At 36.6% G+C, this 21,941-nt stretch overlaps 1 protein-coding gene and 1 long non-coding RNA gene across 10 annotated transcripts in view; one reads left to right on the top strand and one right to left on the bottom strand.

Annotated features, from left to right (window-relative positions):
• The window catches only part of PDXK (pyridoxal kinase), a 71,339-nt gene that overhangs the window by 23,172 nt on the left and 26,226 nt on the right, over window positions 1-21,941 (bottom strand). For all 6 annotated transcript variants that reach the window (XR_009155532.1, XR_009155533.1, XM_058186681.1 and 3 more), the window contains exons 2-3: window positions 13,700-13,754; window positions 5,890-5,994 (exon numbers count right to left, since the gene is read on the bottom strand). Coding sequence is in view for 4 of the 6 variants with exons in the window: in XM_058186681.1 (XP_058042664.1) it covers window positions 5,890-5,994; window positions 13,700-13,754 (160 nt within the window). In the remaining 2 variants the exon portion in view is untranslated. The remainder of the gene's footprint in view (window positions 1-5,889; window positions 5,995-13,699; window positions 13,755-21,941) is intronic.
• LOC131200194 (uncharacterized) lies at window positions 567-21,185 on the top strand. 4 transcript variants are annotated; one of them, XR_009155536.1, is made up of 4 exons: window positions 567-662; window positions 11,153-11,200; window positions 12,366-12,618; window positions 15,632-21,185. It is a non-coding gene; the product is annotated as an uncharacterized LOC131200194 (long non-coding RNA). The 4 variants fall into 4 exon arrangements; XR_009155537.1 differs by having other exon boundaries at window positions 603-662; window positions 11,150-11,200; XR_009155534.1 differs by lacking the exon at window positions 567-662 and adding an exon at window positions 4,385-4,422.

The raw sequence follows: 21,941 nt of genomic DNA, 5'->3' as shown, positions 1-21,941 counted from the left end.
TTTTTTATTTTCTTTTATTCCTTTGCAGTTCTCTTCCTCTATTTTTTCCTTCTCTTTTTATTCCTTACATTTTATTTTTTATAGAAATTTAAGGAAGTATATAACTTTCAATATACATTACACAGGATTTGTAATAGTACGACAAACTGTAATCTGTGTCCACAGTAAACATCTCAATGACTGATCCTTTATGAACCATTAAAAACTTTCTGAGATTTGGGGATACTACTGCCTGGTTTAAGTTAAGCAATGCTTTGATTTGCCTTATAGTTGTATTTGACAAGCTTTCTGTATAGGAATGGATATGCAATGATGTTCCTACTTCTAGACTAATAAACTAACATGCATATATCTATATCTATATTCTCATAAGAAGCCTCCAAGCTGTCTTCCCATGTACATTTTTTTCTTTGGTGGAAAGCCAATACAGTCTTACACCCCAAGCAGCAGAATCGTCTTTTGGCTAGCTCGTGTATGGATTAGCTGAATCATGCTGATTTCTTTGTTTGCGTGAATAACATAGTGCCAGCAATAATATTTTTATTTTTATCTTGGTTCACCCAGTTAGTCCAGGTGTGGAAGATAGAAAACTTACTGATGGCAAAGATGTCTGGTTTTCACCCAAAAGAACAAGGCATTTTTTTCTCAGTTCAGAAACTAAGGTACTCGTAATTATTTATGTATGATTTTTATATCTCTTTCCTTTCCATTGTTAAACAAATCAGAAAGTTAACTTTTTTCTTAAAAAAAATAGACGACTGTAAACAAATGGTAAAGACAAGACATTTAAATTAGGGACTAATATATACGAATCCAGCTTTTAGATTTTGACAGTGCAATGTGACCCAGCCATTACACAGTTAGCCCTCGAGTTATGAATGTAGTAGAACCTGCCAACTACATTTCCAACCCAAAGATTTGTAGGAATCGTATAAATTGACCACGATCACTCCCTGCTTTCGCCCATGCAATCTCTATTCAAATGCATGGGTCAGTAAGTGCACCTAAGGTATCTCAGGGTGGGGAAGGCTATGGGGGGCGGGCTAGTGATGGAACAAGCCACTTGCTCAAGACCACCCAAGGTTTTCCCCACCCCATTGAGATACATCATGTTCTTCACAATTGCTTCCCCCCCCCCCCCCCGCTACTGCCACACCACGACTCACTTACCAGTACCTTGCAAAGATCTAGGGAGCTGTCTCCTCTCCAGCCCCTCTGCCGCAGTTTTCTTGCTTGCTCCTGGTATTCAAAAACAGAGCAGTAAGAGCAGAGAGAGAGCAGGACAAGCATGCCCTGCTCGGCTTCTCTGATTTACTGAGGCTTTCTGCCACTCTCCTCCAAAGGTTTCCAGTCACGGTGCAGAAAAGCCGACAGGAGACTTTGGGGCAACGAAATTGTGTTGCTTCAAGCTTCCTGTTGGTGTGCAAACACTTTTTGTACACAGACTGGAAACTTCTGGGTGCCCTTATCTCGCAGGACTTCAGGCAACCAATTCTCTGCAAAAGTGGATGGGTGCCTTGAGTCATGTGAGATCATGGCCCCCAGAAGCTTCCAGTCTCCAGGCGAAAACTGTTTGAGCACCGATGGGGTACTTTGAGGTGGCAAAAACGCAATTTCGCTGCCCCAAAGCCACCCGTTGGCATCAAAATGCTTTTCCACACTGAGAATGGAAGCCTTTGGAGGAGACTCACTGTGGCTGCCCAAGACTCCAGAACTGGCAGGCAGCCTCAGTGAATCAGAGAAGCCAAGCAGGATGCGCTTGTCCTGCTCTCCCTGCTCCACTTTTGGAGCGACAGGAGCAAGCAAAGAAACCGTGGTAGAGGCTGGAGATGAGACAGCTCACTAGATCTTCGCAAGATAAATGAGTCTCCACAGGCTTGCCTGTGGAAGCCCGGCAGGAGGGAGAAATAGGCAGGGCGAATGTTGCAGTGCCTCTGCGATCGTTCCTAAGGGTGAATGACTGCTATGGTGCTGAACATTCGTAACCTCCAGACTGTGTCATAAGGACTTGGGGGGGAGGTTATATCGCAACTTGGCACGGTCACTAAGTGAACTGTCATAATTTGGGAATTACCTGTACTTTGTAAATCATGGTTTATGACTTACTGATTATGCAAAATAGTGTACTAACCTAATACTGTATAGAATTTGAATCTTTTCAATCTTATTCTCCACTTAAACTATACAGAATAGGATTAGGGAGCCAATGATTTAATATATGCAGTCACTTATAGCATATTTAATGGGGGCACTAAAAGCTTGATTAAATATATTGATAATGACCTACCTAGAGTTAAATTCTGCTAACCACAATGAGACATACTGCAAGGGAAAGAGTGGGGCTGCAAATTCAGGAAAGGATGGAAAAACAAGTCTGCCTTTTTTAAATGAGATCCAGCTTTTCAAGCCCCCTCTGTGCACCATGGTTGCCTTTCTAAGATCAGAGTCAGCCAAAATAAGAACACCAGGTATACGCTTAGAGAGAAGCTGTAAATGAATAAGATTGAAAGTCCTCCTGTGTCCTGGAAAGGAGGGACAATGCATCATATTTGTATTGTACAGGCTGTTTTCTTCCAAATGGCAATCTTCCAAATGGAAGTGATTAAGAAAAAAGGTAACCCTTCTTTTTCACTCTACCAGAGCTTTGAGCATGGGATTCTACTTTTGGATCCTTCCCCTATCCTTTTAGTGGTAAGATTGTTTCTGAATAAAGTACATGTGACCAGCTTTTCTGCCTTGGCTAAATTAAAGACAAATGTTGCAAAGCATATATACCAGGATGACCTTTATACCTTTTACTTATAGTTAACTATTGCTTTGAGATTAACATGGCTAGTGATAATCTTTGAGAGTTTAGGATTGTGGCTAATTATTTACCCACAAATTTTCCCAAACTATCAACCAATATGTTTTACTTTTTTTTTCAGATATAGTCCATGATACTTGCATATTACAATGAACCAATACAGAAACACAAGACAAATTATCCATGGCTATATTGGAAAAAGATATTAAAATAGATTCCTCTTTAATTAAAATTAAGTATGCATCTACAATATACATTATAAGAAAGACTGGTGAGAACTACAACACAATTTTATTATAAGAAATAGGGAGAAGTGGCTATTCTTTATTTTTATAAAAAGATTTTTGTAAAAAGATTTTATTTTTATTTTATTTGTATTAGATGGTACAAGGAAAACTTTTACACTATTGTGCACTGTGCAATCTTCATTTTCAATTTACCAGCCTATGAACTGATAATGTAAGGCAAAACCTGAACAATCATAATGAATAGTAGCTGTTTCAGTATGTATGTAATATAAACAAGAGAAAAAAGAACAAAAAATTGTAGGCCACAAGCATTCCATTATTCTAATAATATATTATTTTCAATGTTGTACATGATTAAATATGCAGATATTCTATAGCTTTGGCTTTTTGCTGTGTCATTGTTGTGATTCTGAGTAGAAGACCACTAATCTAGAGAAGAGCAACATTAGAGGTAAGATGGTGGAGGAACAAGCTAGTTGAAGTGAGCAATGCAAGTTCTTTCTAGATATTTGCATGGAGTCACAGTTTCTAGCTTGATGCCAAAGCCTTCCTGAAATACTTTTGTTTTGGGAAGTGTAAACTTCATCTAGAACCAAACGTGAATAATGTCCAAGTCCCAAAACCCACAGCCTTTGCTGTGGTCTGAGCTAGGTCTGAGCTAAAAACTATTATTTCCCATTCAGACCTCCACAGACTGGGAAAGAACCTAGATGGCATCACTTGGTCAACTAAGGATACAGAGCCATAACTCAGATCCATAACTAAGTATTAGCATATTGATGATATTTGATCTTACACTGACCGATGATCTCACTGTGTTATTTCATGTAGATGTTAAATAAGAGCACTAGAACCTGGGAACCCCCACAATGGAATAATGTTGGGCTGGATCCCCCCCCCACCAATATGGAGTAGCTATAGCCATGAAGGAAGGACAGGAATCAATATAACATTATACCTCTATTTTTAAGCATTGAAGTCAGTCTAGAAATATACTATGATTTATGACAATGAACCCCACCAAGAGATCAGAAAAAAGGATGGACACACTATTTCTATCCCAGTTCCACTAGAATTAATCTCCAAGTGCAATCAGTTCATATGGATGAAATTACATACCTGTTCTGCCATACCTATATTGAGTTCACTTAAGAACTTGCAAGGGTATGTAGATTTAATAGCTGTAAGCTGATGAGAGGTTGTAAGTGGAGGCAACCGGAAGCTGATGTAATGGGAATGAGGCAGCAGGATTACTGCCACTTTAAGAGGCTGGGTAAGAAGCTGCCTATATAAGGGAAGCCATAAGAGGGTGTTTCCCTTCTCCTCATGTTCTCATTGCTCTCCTTGTGTCAGTAGCTGTATGATAAGGTATTTACCATGTATAAGTCTATACATTTAGCTGTAAATAAAACCACTGTTAATTATCTAAAGGCTCTGTGTGCTGTGTGCTATGTTTTTGCTCCTGGGTTTATCTCATAATACTAGTCACACTGCCTAAACTTTGATATTGAATATACATTAATAATATATATTAACTGAACAGAAGTATTAATTTTTGAATTGTTTTGCTTCATTAAGATCAGCTTCCAAAACTATCCAGTTGCACATAGTAACCAAAAAATAAAGGCACTATTTTCAAATCGACCTTTTTTTAAAAAAATTTGAATTTATATCCCGCCCTTCTCCGCAGAGTCAGGGCGGCTTACACTATGTTAAGCAATAGTCTTCATCCATTTGTATATTATATACAAAGTCAACTTTTATTGCCCCCAACAATCTGGCTCCTCATTTTACCTGCCTTATAAAGGATGGAAGGCTGAGTCAACCTTGGGCCTGGTGGGACTTGAACTTGCAGTAATTGCAAGCAGCTGTGTTAATAACAGACAGGCTTAGTCTGCTGAGCCACCAGAGGCCCTTAATGAAATGATACATACTTTCAAGAAAGACCTGAAATGATACATACTTTCAAGAAAGACCAATCAATAATTGGAGATAAAAATTATTGATAAAATTAAAAAAACATGTAACTTTTTAAGATAGGGTATTCTTCAAATTTTTTTAAGGTAGGGAAATTTTTAAATGCTAAAGAACCTTCTGTGGCTCTTCATTATACTGTGGGACTCTAATGCTCATCAGCCCCAGCTAGAGAGTTGTAATATTTGGAAAGCTTAAGAAATTATTTAGCTGGCTAGCTACAGGAAATAAAAAAAGTCACCTTGCAAAATTCCTGTGAAGTTATTCTTATATTTTGCTCACTTACATTTTCCTCAAGGAAAATAACAGAAACGTCTCCCAAATAAAAGATTTGTTTATGCTGAAAAGTCATTTCCACCACAGGAAACAGGGCAGTCTCATTCATTTGTATCCCAAAATTTCATGGAAACCAAAGAAGGGAAAAAATGTCAATTGTGCAATGCCCTTCATGGCAATCCTTTATGGGTTATGATTCCAGACTCGCATAATTACATTTTCCTGTTATCTATAGGTTTTAAAATGTCCTTTATCTTGTAGAAGTTAAATAAATCAATATATAAATCAATTTCATCTAGCAAGTTTTAAAACAGGACTACTCACTACTAAAAGGAACATGAATAAAAAGGAAATTAAAAACTATTGTACTTTTTGCAAGGAGGTGAAATCAAATAATGATCCATAGATCCATAAAGCTATTTATGATCATACACTCCCTCTCTAGATAAGGGATCCTTTTTGCTTTTATCCGACTTAAATCTTAATATACATAAGATTGATCGATTTTATTCCAGTTTAAATCTTTCTAGTTTTTTAATCATTGTAACTAAACTGTTACAAAAAACAAAGCAGTAGATACTTTACCAGTAAGTACATAGTCGTAATGATTCACATTGTTCAGTTTCAGTCCTTCATACAGTTCATGAAGTTCATTTGAATTTAATACCTGTCCCTTCCAATGATCATAACCTGAACAAAGAAAGAAAACAGAGACTTAGTGCTGTTATATGGCATTTGGGTTCATGCATCTCATTTAAAGATAACAAATGGAAATGAAAATAACAATGGCCACTCAGCAATACATATGATATAGTTTGGACACTTCAAATAAATCTATTACATTAGTACTGTCATACTAAAAATAATAATGTCTGGGGGAAAATAAAGTAAATTAAATATTTTAACCATTGGAGCTGAGAGAAAAAAACTAGGGTGGGTGGGGTGCTTTTAATGCTGGAGAAAATGTTACATTTGGGCCACTCAATAAAAGGAGGTTCTAGAGACCAAATAAGGACATTATGGAAACCATGAATTATCCAGCCCAGTTTTACAACATGAGACAAAGATCAACCTTTAGATTTTAACATTAACAAACACTAGGCAACCTGTGACTGGTTGAGTCATTATTTCAGAGATATTTCCTAACAAGATTCTTCCATGGCTTCAACAGTGGCAGAGCTTCTACTGTACTTGAAAAGTTCTTAAACATTCAAGGGGATACTGTATTTAGAAGTGTATCTGCTTTGAAAGTAGTCCATATTGAACTGTACAGCATGGTACAGTATTATACATTTTATAACATTATAAAATGTTTATGTCATAAAATGCTTTATGATCATTTTTATATCATAAAATATTTAATAAAATTTGCCAAATTTCAATTCCACAGGAGGTCCTGTATTTCAGACACATTCTGTACATTCACCCATTTGAGGTATCTTGATTCAAAAGATTTTGCCCTAATATGCACCATTTTACCCCCATAAGGTTACAGATACAGTTTTAAGTAATATATAAATTAACATTAACAAAAGGTCCAAGAATATTCTTTCTTGGATAATGGTTTGAGAAGTTTTATATCCAGAGACTGGAAGTGATGTCGCAGTGATACCAGTCACAAGGGAATAGAGCTCTCCATCCCTGTGCTGGCTTTTGTTTGTGGGCTCCAAAAGGAGCCAAAACCACCTTGGGGGGGCAGTGAAGCTAAGGAGGGACATCCTGTGAGGTCGCAGGTGAGAGTACAACCCTCCTGTAGAACTCCAGGGCTTTTTCTTCCCTCTATGCCACAGCAAGGAGAAGAGGTAGACAAGATGACTGCCACAGAGACAGAGACAGCTTAACATCTAAGAAGAGTGCTGGAGCAGATTTGGTGAACAGTGTTTGGAACTGGGTGAGAAGAATCCTTTTTATTGAAAGTGTAACCCCAAAAGAATATTCAGGAAGAGGGAGTCTCACAATTATCTATAAAGTAGTTGTGACCTAAAACCTTGAACGAAATTTTAAAATGGAAGGGAAAAGAATCAAAGGAAGAAAATAAAACATTTGTTTAAAATATAGAAAATTGGATTTTCTAATTGGACAGGCGTTGGCTTAGGCTAGGCATTTTAAAATGTTGGAGCTATTTATATAGGAAGCTAATATCACATTTATATTTTGGAGTAGTATAGCAAAACTGGATAAGACTGGCCAAGATTGAAATCTGATTTAAGAGTGCCACCTGCTGTCAAAGGAAGGTACAATATATTCCCAAAACTCTGAAAAGACTTGGCTTTTGGGGATCTAAATGGGAGAATAAGAAAAACTTTATTACTAAAATGACCCCTGAAAGCTTCAATATAAGACTGAAGCGGCAGAGGACTTATGAAGCTTCCACTTTTGGATTATCCAGATGAACAGACTGATTAATTTCGGGATACAAAGACTCTTGGGTATTGGTCATTGAACTTTTTGAGAAGTGGCTTTAGGTTTGAATATAAGATTGTTGGACTATTGGACTAAAAAAAATGAAAGAAAAACAAAAAATGAGTGGAATTTGGGAAGAAATTGTGTTGATAATTCAGAGTGTTAAAGACACCTTGACAAGAAGATGCAAGGGGATTATGAACAAAATGCAGAGCAGAGATGAAAAGCTGGGAATTATGACCCAACGGACAAAGAGAAACCAGGACACCCAGAAAGAAGAGGAACTAAGAAAAAGCAGCTGGGAAAATAGAACAAACAAAACAACAAATAAAAAGTAATGACAAGAAGGATATAAAAATAAAAATAATGATTGATGAAATAAAACTAGCGGAGAGTATTTTAAGGGAAGTTAAACAAGAACTGGAAGTGCAGGAAGTCCTTTTTGGGAGAGCAATAGGGGCAAGAATAGACAACTTGAAAATTAGACAATGGAAAGGATAGAGAAGGGAAAAATGTTTAAGAGGATTGGCCAAGAAGTGGAAGCATATAAAGATAACGATCCAAGAGAGGAATATGGGAGACAAGCTAAGCAATGAATAATTAAAGCTTTAAAGTGGGCGAGAGATGATGGATAAAAAAAGGGAACATTTTTAAAAAACAATAGTGAGAAGTTAAAATAGGGTTGGAAGCTAGAGAAATTGAATTAATGGAATATATACAGTATTTTTACATTGTAAAGTGAATTAACAACAAGAAGGGAACCTAGAATCTTAATGATGGTAATTTTGAATATGTTAGAACAATATGGTGATGGTTATAAAAACAATATATTGAAATATTGAATAATTAAACAATTGAAGATCATAACTTAACACAAATATGTGTATTATTAGAAGAACTATGTAAGTTTGTTAAATATAACAAATATGATTACCAACGTTCTATTTGTAGTAAAAGGAATGATATGTGGAATTTGACTGATATAAAAACAATATGTAATGAAAGATACATAATGAAATACATAATGAAGATAATAATGAAAGATTATAATTTAACAAAAACATGTGTATTATTAGAATATTGATACCCATATTTGTTGTGTTTAACAAACTTATATAGTTCTAATAATAATACACAGACTTATGTTAAATTATAATCTTCTATTCTTTATCCCCTTTCTAATTTTTAGTTATGCCATTGTTATGTTTAAAAAATATCCCCCTTCTAATCACATTTTAATACAAATAAAATAACATTCATCATATTCACGTTTGACGAGTTATATAATTTTATTTGTAGTAAAAGGAGTGACATTTAGAATGTGTATATTGGTATATTAAATAATCAAAGAATGAAAGATTATAATTCAACCAAATATGTGTACTATTACTAAAACCTAAATTACTAAAATTACTAAAAGATTGTCAACTGTATTAAATATGAAGAATATTGTTCTATTTGTACTAAAATGTAAGACATTCTGGTACCACACTGTTCACACAATGATGTGTTTGTAAAAAAAATAAAAAATAAAAAACTTTAAAAAGATGAAGTTTTATATCCAAATATATTTTATTCTTTATGCTGTTTCCATTTTCCCCTCAAAATATTAACAGAATCCACAATGGTCGGGGAATCAGTGTTTCCACCTGATAACTACCGACCCGTACGCTCCCACAGAGAGGGACTTCTCAGGGTGCCGTCCGCCAAGCAATGTCGGCTGGCGGCCCCCAGGGGAAGGTCCTTCTCTGTGGGGGCTCCCACACTATGGAACGAGCTTCCCCCGGGTTTATGCCAAATACCAGACCTTCGGACCTTCCGCCGCGAACTGAAGACACATCTTTTCATTCGCGCGGGGCTGGCTTAAATTTTATTGATTTTAAATTATTTATTATTAATTTTAATGGGGTTTTAGTTTTATATATTTTAAAGTTTTTTAGGCCAATTATAGAATAAGTTTTTTAATTTGTATTTTAAATTGTATATTGTATTGCTTGTTTTTATTTTTGGCTGTACACCGCCCTGAGTCCTTCGGGAGAAGGGCGGTATAAAAATCGAATAAATAATTATAATAATTATAATAATAATAATAACTGACTGTCAAGTTGAAACTAAGTTAATCAACTAAAATTAACAAACTTCCTCAAATAAGTTACCCAGACCTACTCCACATATTAAAGGATGTCTACAAACACAGAGTTAATTAAATTAGGTCTCCCAGAGGAACTGCATGTTCACAAGAATAAACATACCAACACACACATACTTCAAATGTTACCCTAGAACCTACAAAAGTCTGCTACAGTACCTCAAACAAAATGTTTTGCTTTTAGGAATAAATATTTTTTCTTTCGTCATAGCTGTCTGGATCTCATTTTTATTGAGTTGGAACCCTAAATCATTCTTCTGACAATGGGTAACGGCTATCATTTTTTTGGTTTGAGATGTACCTGTACCCTGTACTTTTGAGGTACCTGGATTCAAAAATTGTTCCTGTGATGCACTGTTTCGCCTAGTTAAAGATAACACATAGACAGACACAAGAGTTTGAGTATGCAATGATTAAAAAACTTACAGAAAGAAAGCCCACTTTTGTGGTGAAGGAGCCCTGCCTATATTTTGGAGTCTTGCTGGATGGAAGCCAGTAGCTTTCACCACTACTGATATGCTAACAACACATGCAATCACTCCTTTTATAATGAGTGCAGATGAGTTCAGTAAATCTTTGTTTGATGCTGTAGCTTGTGAAATAGTTTCATGCATTTCAAACCAGTACCACTACTAATATTGTTGAATAATAATGACCGGAAGTGGATAGGTTTGTAGTTGATGATCCATTACTTTCTCTCCCAATGTATTTATTTTTGCAGATGAAAATAAATCAACATTAATATTCTGTTAACACTGTTATACTTTGGAGTTTTAAAAAAATGGAATTTGAAAGTCTGCCGTATTACAAAATTGAAAGCATAAGGAAGGGTTTTTCAAGTTTTATGAGGCACGAATACCATCAGCTTATAATGATAATTATTCACCATAGCTTTTGAACCAAATTCGGTCACCAGATTTCTCTGACCCCTTCTTATCAAAGTATTTGCATTTCAGGTCTTGACAGTACAAAAGTTCAAAGATGCACACATTAGTTGTGCCAAGAATACTTATGAATAAACATTGGGAGGGAAGGAGGAAATGCTCCAAGGCAATCAAGGACACAGTACAGTATCATACTGTGAACAACAGAAAGCATTGGGTGAGCAAGAAGTGGGTCAGCACACTAATGTTTTATCTATAGAAACATTCAAAATTCTGCTCTTACCCCTCAGGAAAGATAAATTTATCCTTTGCATTTTACTTACATTTTTCTTAATTTAGTGTGGACAGAGAGTTTTGCTTAATTAACAGCAGAAGTAGCTTGCATTTATTTTTATGTTTTTAATTCAAGCAGACAGAAGTCTGGAGTCCAGAAAATACTTTGGCTAAACTACTCTAAAAGGTAAAGTCAGAGAAACATTTCAATTGAGAAAGTTTTTATTGTACAATTGTATAAGCCTGATCAAGGTCACAAAAATTACTTTATTGTGCTCTTATATAATAATTTAGAAAAGAAAAATATACAAAGACTGTACTTGACAAATTAAAATAAAAAAGACAGTCAAAATAAAAATGTTTTCACAGATGACAAAAAGGCAACTAAAATGGAGCTTTCCCCACTTATATTAGTAAAATTGCCTTACTATGCACATTCCCTCAACTTTTCTTTCACCTGATCTACTGTTGCCTACAAAAGTTTACATGCTGCAAATGGTGAATTCCTAAGCAGAAGCTCACCTAACTTCTAAATAGTACCTTGCTTTTTTATCTTATGTCATATTTCTAGTTATTTTTACATCTATCTCCAAAACAGTCGTTGTCTTAAGACAGATCAGTTTAACTGGACTTTCTTCCTTCAGAGATTTCAATCAGTTAATTGTGAGAGATGCAGAGGGGATGGGATGGATGCTGTATGCCCTACTTCTCTTCTTAGTCTTGTTTCACTTTAAAAGATGAAACCTTTTATTTTAGGAGATTGAATACAGGTAGTCCTTGACTTATGACCACAATTGAACCCATAATTTATGTTGCTAAGTGAGACATTTGTTAAGTGAGTTTTGTTCCATTTCATGACTTTCCTTGCCACATTTGTTAAGTGAATCACTCAGTTGTTAAATTAGTAACACAGTTTTTAAGTGAATCTGGCTTCCACATTGACTTTGCTTGTCAGAAGGTTGCAAATGGGGATCACATGACCCCAGGATACTGCAATCATCATAAATATGAACCAGCTGTTAAGCATCTAAATGTAAATTACGTGACTATGGAGATACTGCATTGGCCTTAAGTGTAAAAAATGGTTGTAAGTCATTTTTTCAGTGCCATTGTAACTTCAAATGGTCACTAAATGAACTGTTGTATGTCGAAGACTACCTGTAACCTCTTATTCAGCACACAGCCTAGAAAAAGCATCTCTCCCTGATAACATGTAGATTCAAAAAATTGCAAAAGGTTGGCAATTACACTACTGTTCACAGCAGCAAACACAGGTTATAATTGTAACCTCTTCTTAACTATTATTTTGCCTGTGATTTTGGTCATAATGCATGTTTTCTTTTAATACTTAGAAATTTTCTTGTGAACATTGGATGAAATATGAAACATCCTCAGGTTTCCGGCGCTGGAAGGCCTCTGACAGCAAAACGAGGCCAGGGAGGCACCACACACATCAATCCGGAACCTGATTGTCTGCAGAGGCCTTTACAGAAGGCCTCTGACAATGAAACGGAGGCCATGGGTGAACACATACCAGTGGCGGCAAGCGGCCGCAGACGAAATGGGCCTGCAACGCAGGCAGGGTGTCAAGGTGTGTGAGGCCTGGTAAGTAGGGCAGCTCCACCCCCCATCCCCACTCTAGCTTAATTATTACTCGTGTGCCACACCCCACCCCATGCACCCTGGAGTGGACAGGGTCTTAACTAGGGCTTATTTTGGGAGTATGGCTTATATTGGGCGCACGTGTAAAAATCAAGCTAGGACTTACTTTTGGGATTGGTCATATTTTTAGGGAAACATGGTAGTTAGAACCAAATAAGTTAATTTTCTTTTGACCTGGACTTTTCTGTAAGATATAACGTATTAGTTATGTGTTGGACTGGCCTACTACCAAAAGTAGCCTATGTTATCATTTCTTTTGCTTCTGAATGAAATAGGTCTGTTCCATGGATACTAAAATAAATAATCAGACAGTCCCAGTTTGGAGCACAACAATAATTTACCACAATAATTATCAACTGGGCAAAGCTAGACTAATCCTAAGGGTTGTAACTATATCTTACCAAGCCAGAAGAAATCTGGTAGAATATATTGTCAGTAGCTAGACAAGAATCAAAGAATGGGTAGTTTGTACTAGTATTCCAAGCATGGACCAACAAGATGGGGCTGCACATGTCGACTCCAACAATTTTCCAAGAGAACTCTTCACCAAAAGCACAGCTGGCATGAGAGATCAACACATAGTTGGGGTTTGTTATCCTTGAGGCACCTGGCATTATAGTCGGGTACATTCAACTGGGTGGTGGTGGTGAAGCTCCTGTACAATGACACTTTTTTTCTTATGGATTTAAGACTTGCAGCTGTTTGAAATTCCATAGAGGTCACATAGAAAAGGGTCACTGAATTACAGGGAGTACACATGTTTCTGCTTCGGGATAACTAACCTCTGCCTTTTCTCCCTTCTTTGAGTATGACGTAGATGCTATGTAAGTAAATGCTGACAAGTATATAGTTGATTGGTTTAAGAGAGCTTAGTCAGAGATACTATGTTAACACACAGAACAGATAGGTCTACAAACATTCATTGGACATGGCTAGTAGCAGGTTTAAACACTAAGGGGAATTTCTACAGGCATAATTTGTTCTGAACCATAACAGATTAAATTACACAGGCACACACACTTACCTGTATGATTTGAAAACTGGACAGAGTTCACAGTATCTATTTCAAAGCCCAACACCTATAATAAAAGAAAAAGATGTTTATGAAGTTTTCTTTCATTTTTCAAGGGTAATAAGATATTGTTATGACTCAGTATTAAATATGAGTTGACAGTAGATATGAATAAGCAAAACCAAAGAGGAAAATGCTTTGAATAAGAAAAATATGCATGGACACATCAACAGATTAATTAAAAAAGACATCAGGCTTCACAATATAACAAAATTAGTACAAATATTTGCAGAAATAAGTTTAACCCTAAAACAAACAACACGGCAGCTAAAGTAAGAATAAGAATGGAAAATTCAGTAATCGAGATTCAGACAGCTGAAAAAAAATCTTATATGCTATCTATCTCACCAAAGTTGGCTGTAAGGCAGTTTACAATCAATCAGTATACAAAAGCATTACATTTTACAAAAGAAATAGCATTATTTTGTCGAGTTGCAATGTATACACGTGTATATACCAGTGGTTCCCAACCGGTGTGCCGCGGCACTAAGGGGTGCCGTGAGATCTTTTGAGGGTGCCGCCAAAATTTCGGGGAAAAAATTGCATTCTCTCTTGGCGGGAGAGGGGGAGGGAGGGGACTACCGATGCACTCGGAGAAAGCATCGATCAAGGTTTGCTCTAACTCGCCCGGCTCTTTTTATTTTATTTTATTATTATTATTATTTTAAAAAAGAACCCCCTTCTTCAATTCAGACTCGACTTCGCGCGCACGCGCGAGACCAGAGGATCTCATTACAAGGGCTGTGAAGTGACGCTATCCGATCAACGCATGCGCAAAAGGCGTCTCGAGGCAAGATACCGCTCTCTGCGCATGCGCCAAGCACTGACCTCAGGAAAATTTTTGCTCCGAGAAATTGTGGGCGGGAGAAATAAGAACTGCGGCCAAAAAAGAACGCGTCGCCGCAGTTGCTGCACTTAACGCGTCTTTTTTTTTCTTTTTTTTTTTTGCGCACCTCCGGCTTTTGGTTTCCTGGCAGCAGCGCCGGGTTTGTGGAGAGCGAGGCGAGGTCAGAGCAGGTAAGGGAGGGTGAGGGGGTCTCTCCTTTGCTATTCCTCCGCGAGGACCCTAACGGAAGGAATACCGCCCGTTTGCAAGGCGTGCTTGGGCAGGGTTCTTTATTCCAGTCGGAATAAAAGCCACAGGCTAAAAGCCACAGGCTTAACGTCAAAAGAGTGGGTGCTGTTTGCATGCCCTCCTGGGAGGCGATTTTTCATTCTCTAGTTTATTTTCATTTATTTTATTTTCCCTACCAGCCTCGAGGGGTTGGCGTTGAGTACCGTCTCCCGTATATCCAGTACAGGTAGTCCTCGACTTACGACCCCAAAGGAGCCTTCCTCTCCCCCCCCCCAATTGATGTTGCTAAGGGAAAAATGGATTAAGTGAGTTTTGCCTCACTTTGCAACCTTTCTGGTCCTGTTTGTTAAGTGGATCACTGCGGTTGTTAAGTTTGCGGTTGTTAGTAACGCAGGTTGTTAAGTGGATCTGGCTTTCCCCCATTGACTAGGTCACAAAAGGGGATCATGTGACCTCCAGGAAAACTGCAGCTGGCATAAATACAAACTGGTTGTTGTCAAGCATCCAAATGTAAAATCACGTCACCGAAAGAGATGCTGCAATGGTTGTAAGTGTGGAAAATGGTTGGGAGTCACTTTTTTTCAATGCTGTCGTAACTTTGACTGGGGCCTGGGGCCTATTTCCTTATAAGGGTGCCGGGAACTTTTGAAAGGCTTTCCAAGGGTGCCTCAAACAAGAAAAGGTTGGGAACCACTGGTATATACACTAGAGTTGCATAGAAATCTAGTTGTGAAGAGCAAAATTAAAGTACATGTGGACACAAACATAACCTATCAGGAAGATTTTAAACTAGCTACTTCTTTTCCTAGGCTTCGTGGCTGTTCTCCAGAGCTGTTCCATGATCTGATGATCAGAAGACATGTTTGGTTTATGCTGTTCTGATGCTACCTACTGTATAAGCCTCTGTGCACTGTAACTCACATTTTGCACTTTGAATCCTGATCTCTACAGAGTCCTAGTAAATATCAGCTCTGCTTTACAAACAACACGAATGTTGGTTAAATATATTTTGATGTTTCAAATTTGGAAAATTTTAATCCACTGCTAAAGAAAGTCTAACACTTCTTCTGGCCCTTGTTGGTGCTCTCTGTACCTCGGTCTCTCAGGGAGATGCTTGACTTCCTCTCAGCCCCAAGAGACTGGCTAGCCCATGAAATGAGAGAGAGAAAGAGAACGAGAGACAGAGAAAATGAGAGAAAGAGAGAGAGAAAGAGACAGAGAGAGAGAGAGAACGAGAGAGAGAGAGAGAGAGAGAGAGAATCAGGAGAATGAGAGAGTGAGAGAGAATGAGAATGAGAGACAGAGAGAGAGAGAGAGAGAGAGAGAATGAAAGAGAGAATCAGAGAGAATGAGAGACAGAATGAAAGAGAGAATCAGAATGAGAGAGCGCAGGTGGGAGAGAGAGAGAGAGAGAGACAGATGAGAGAGAGAAATGAGAAGGAGTGGGAAAGAGAGGGGAGAGAAAGAGAGAGGAGGGAGAGTACATGAAGGACCCCATCCCGTCACTGGGAGTCCAGGCACTTCAGCAAGCGGCATGCTGGATTCGTATTAGTGATCCACGGGATTTAAAATTATAAACTTGGTGGTCCCTGAGGTGCAAAAGGTTGGGGACCCCTGCTCCAGAGGAATTATTGTTCGCTTAGCAAGCTATGCTAGGGTAATCCTTTCTCTACTTTATGTCAGTGATTGCTAAGGAATCAAAAATGAAGCCTTTGCACACATTTGCAAAATCTCAACAGAGTCTGAAATCTGCTTCATTGTTTGGGGAAGTTCACAGTTTAGAGGACCAATCTACACAATATCGGCCTCTTTCGGGGGCTGAGGATTTTTTTAAAATTATATCTTTAGCAGCTTCTCTGACCTTGTTTGTCATAACTTCTTTGGACTAATCCTCTTCTGAGTAGGAAGAAGAGCAGGAGCTGACCAAAGGATTTGGAGAATCTGATACAGCAGTGCCATACTTAGCATGACAATCTTTATAGAACAATCTTATAGCATCATTATATATTACAATATATAATGACTTGACTTTGGGTTTCTAAGCCTTGATCGATTCCTGGAATGATTATTTCAGTTTGGTGGCACCATCATATTCACCTCTGAATATTATCAATATTGAATTCTTTGTTTTACCTTCAACTGGAAACTGATCTGTTTGAAACTAAGGACAAGATTGATATAAATTGTATCACAACCATATACCCTGCTCCTAATAGCCCTCATCAATGTAACTATATGAATATGGTTCACAAGATAGCAAAAATAGTTAAGAGAATGTGATTAGCTCCATCAAGATGCAGAATCTATGATTACAAAACCTGGGCAATAGTATTTTTCCATTTTGAGATAATATTCTGTTCCTTAATATTTATATAAAGCTGCTAAAACTGATACTTAGCCCTGTTGTTCTTTATTACCTAAGAAGCAGTTAATGTCTGTTAAGAACCCTCTCTATTGTACCCTCTCTAAGAAGCAGAGAGGGTACAATATGTCCAAAAAGCATTTCCATAATAGCAAATTCAATGTTCATTTTAAGGAAGAAAAATGTATTTGCATAATATATTGTTTTAATTAATCATTAGAAACTAGAAGGCATAATTGTAACTTTTAAGAGCTATGATAAGAGCATTTATCGGTTGTACATCAATAGGTTTAAACTGCTTCATGTTAGTGTTTAATGCAAGTTAAAAGAATTTAGCTAAATAGAAAGCCAAACGGAAGCACCAATTTTATATAAGCCGTAGTTCAGACTCCTATCACAATTTTGTAAAAAAAATGGAAAATATATCAAGATGCATTTGGGTCAGAGTTATTTACAGTTCTGGTGAAGTTATCTTTATATCAACAAGTGGCAACATCTGGCCAGTTTTGTTGCAGGGACGGTCCTGGTTAATATTTGGATGTGAAGCCATCAAAAAATTCTGGGTGTGTAAGGTAGATTGAGATATGATATATAGAGAATACAAACATTTATCTATATTTCATTTTCCCTTGGAACCCTGCTATGCCATTATTACTAGCTGGCCAGAAAAATGGGAGCAAAGGGAAGAACAAGATAAAGAGAGCTGAAGAATTCAGATGAAACTTTCAACTGGCTCCATTTACAGCAAATAAACAAAAACAAACTACAAGAAATACCTTTTACTCATTTTTTTCTTCCCTTGAGAAAGGAACTGATCTTTCTAAACCATAAGGAAAGATAAGCTAGAACAAAGTGTGAAAAAAGTTTTGTGAGAAGCAGAAGATAGCATGACCTTGTATACAGTATAAACCGGTGTTTTTCAACCTCAGCAAACTGGCTTAGGTTTCTTATTTCCAGGAAATCTTACTGTTGCTTTATATTGTTCTATCTCATTTTCCATGTCTGTTTTATTCTTTAATCTATCCATTTACATTTCAGAGCTCTGGACTCAATATTCTTATACACAGTCAATCTATTTTCCTTTTTACCCCATCTCAGCTGCTACTTTTTGAGCCTATCTTCCCTCTAGTCCTTCCCATTACTTTGCCCCACAGTTCCTTGCATGGTGGCATGTATTCTGGCCCTTGTGAAGAAAAAGATTGCCAATCCCTATTGCCAAACCCTATTGCAGATGCTAAGGGAGAGGGTGAACCCCTTGATGCGCCTATATTGCAAGGGCTTAGGCAAGACCACTGCCCCCCCCAACAGTGACTGTAACCAGCCCTGGAGGAGGAAGAACATTGTGTCCCCCACTTCTAAATCTTAGTGGTACTAAAAGTTGTTGAGAAAGTCCAAGATAGATTCACCCTGTATCCTAGTCCTACCAGAGATCATCCACAAGCATGATCAATGTCACGTTAGTAGTATATTCTGGTCTGAAACCCAAATGAAAAATGCTCAGATAATCAGCTTTCTCTAGGGGCTTCTGAAGCTGAAACTCAACCATCTTATCAACAACTTTCACAAAAATGGGAAATGTGCAGACAAGATGAAAGTTGTCCAGTATCAGTGTATCCGGAGATATAGTGATACTGGACAACTTCCTCCTCTTTAAGATCCTCTTAAAGAGGAGGAAGACCAATTCTTTCAGCAGTGCTCTTCAGATATCTTCTGCCATTTAATCCCGAGTTCCTCTAACAAATAAGAGAAACTCCATGATCCATGAAACCAAGGACTCAGTTAAACTGTGCATCAGATTCTCAGAATTAACCACAAGCTATAACCCCCAGTGGTTTATTACACAATTAAAAATAAGTAAACATGGAAAAAATTAGTCAGAATAAAAGCAACAGTTGGTAAAAAATTGCAACCTCATCAACACATGCTGTGGAGAGAAAACATGGAAATTTTGATTAAGAATACTGAGACAGATTTGGAGACTTCTCTTTTTAGAAAATCTTACCCTCATGAAAACAAATCAAACACTTACATACATGTTAAATCAAATTCATAGCAGATAAAACTATTTTAAAAGTTCGTAATAGAAAGGATGCAGTTTGGAGACTATTTTATACAAGCAATTAAAGCAATATATCAGAAACAGACAGCACAGATAATAATTAATGGTAGTTTAACAGAATCTTTCAGAATTGAAAAAGGTACAAGGCAAGGATGTCCCTTGTTCCCATTATTGTTTATTTTAACTTTAGTAATTTTATTAAATAAAATACATGGCTCAAATCAAATAACAGGAATAAAAATTAGACAGCAGGATTATAGATTAAGAGCGTTTGCGGATGACTTGGTTGTTACTTTAACTCAACCTATTCAGTCAGCTATATACTAAAAAGAGATAATTAATCAATATGGTAAGGTATCTGGTTTTAAAGTTAATCAACAGAAGACAAAGATGATAATTAAAAATATGAACATACATCAAAAAGAAGAATTAGAGTTACAGGACATGAAATTGTTAAAAAAGTTAAATACTTAGGAGTATATATTACAGCTTCAAATGTGAAATTATATAAAAATAATTATGAGGTGTTGTGGCAGAAGGTACAGAAGGAAATGGAGAATTGGAAGAAATTACAATTATCTTCGCTGGGAAGAATAGCAGCAATTAAAATGAATGTTTTGCCTAGGTTTTTATTTTTATTTCAAATGATACCAGTACTTAAAAAGGATGTAAATTTGCGGGAATGGCAGAAAGGGATTAGCAACTTTATTTGGATGGGTAAAAAAACGAGAATAAAGCGAAAAATAATGCAAGATACATGTGAAAGAGGGGGGTTAAAAATGCCTAATTTGAAATTATATTATGAAGCAGTTGTTTTGTCATTGATTAGCGATTGGTTTAATTTAACGGAAGAAAGAATTTTGAATATAGAAGTTCATGATTTGTTTTATGGATGGCATGCTTATTTAGTAGATAATACTTTCAAAAGTAATATTCTTAGGAATGCTTTGTTAAGGGTTTGGAAAAAGTATCAATATAAATTAGATAATAAGATACCTATATGGACAATCCCCAGCCATGCGATAGAGAATATAAATATAGAACAAAAACAAAAGGGGACTGCATACAAAGACCTTTTTTTGTGGAAAAGGGTAAATTACAACTGAAATCTTTAAATATATTGAAACAAGAAGGGAAAAATTACACATGGTTTCAGTATGGACAATTGCAATCTATATGGAGTGCGGACCAGAAAAGTGGTATTGCGCAAATTGAGGAAAATTTGGTAAAACAAATTAGAGATCAAAGTCAAATGCATATTAAAAGATTATACAATGCTTTGATAGAAATAGATTCAAAAACGGAATTAGTTAAAGATTGTATGATAAAATGGACACAAAATATTCAACAACCTATAATGTTGGAAACGTGGGAGAAAATCTGGGTTAGGAATGTTAAATTTACTCAAGCACAAAATTTAAGAGAAATTTTTTATAAATGTTTTATAGATGGCATTTAGATGCTAAGAAGTTGGCATGTATGTATTCGAATGTGCAACCCAAATGTTGGAAATGTGATTGTGAAGATGCTACTTATTATCATATATGGTGGACTTGTAAAAAAATTAAATTGTTTTGGATTAAAATATGGTGGATTATGCAGAACATTTTGAAAAAGAAGATAAAGTTTACGCCACAACTGTTTTTACTAGGCATAATCACGGATTGTACAGTAATAGAGACTAAATTGATATTGAACTTAATATCAGCAGCGAGACTTTTGGTGGCACAACATTGGAAGAAAGAAGAACTGCCTACAATTGAAGAATGGACACTTAAAGTTTCAAACTTAGCAGAAATGGCAAAAATTTCTGCATATTTGAAAGACTACTCACAAGAACGATACATAGTGGAATGGAGAAAATGGATTGATTATGTTCAAAATAAGTATCAGACCAAAAAGTATCAAATAGCATATGAGTGATGGTAGGGATTGTTTTGTATTTGGGTATTAGTTTAAAAGGGGAATGGGGAGTTAAGGGATTATGGGGTATGGTTTTTGTAGTATTTTAGCGTATGTTTGTTAGATGTTATACCCTGTATTTTGCTCTGGGAAATCTCTGGGGGGGAGAGGTGAAGGGGGAGGGGGAGGGGGGGAGGGTGAAGGGGAATTTTTTTTTAAAAAAAACTTGTTCGATGTAAAACTTTTTCAACAAAAAAAAATAATTCAAATAATTCCTCTAAAAATCAGAATGTAATAACTATCCCAGGCTGGTGGTATAAACTGATATCTCTTATTCTCTCTTATTTAATACAGCATCAAACTGATATGAGGTTTAGCAGTATTTGACTAGAGAAAGATACCAAAACTCATTAAGATTTAGAGATATATTGCCTGTTAATAATGCAGTATAGTGGATAATCAATTATCTAATAGATAAGGAACAAAGTAATAACAATGCATTGTACTAGGAGCACATATTGAGGCATCTAATAATAGAAACAATACCATCTCAACTTATGACCATAATTGGGCCCAAAATTTCTCTCCCTAAATAAGTTAAATGAATTTTGCCCCATTTTATGATCTTTTTTGCCACATTTGTTAAGTGAATCACTGTAGTTGTTAAGTTAGTAACACAGTTGTTAAGCAAATGTGGCTTCCCACTTGACTTTGCTTGTCAGAAAGTCACAAAAAGGTCACATGACCCCAAAACACTGCAACTATCATAAGTATGAGTCAGTTGCCAAGCGTCTGA

The sequence above is a fragment of the Ahaetulla prasina genome, chromosome 5 (genome assembly GCF_028640845.1).
Source record: "Ahaetulla prasina isolate Xishuangbanna chromosome 5, ASM2864084v1, whole genome shotgun sequence".
In the NCBI taxonomy this organism is placed as follows: Eukaryota; Metazoa; Chordata; class Lepidosauria; order Squamata; family Colubridae; genus Ahaetulla; species Ahaetulla prasina.
This window is presented reverse-complemented; position numbering and strand designations above follow the sequence as displayed.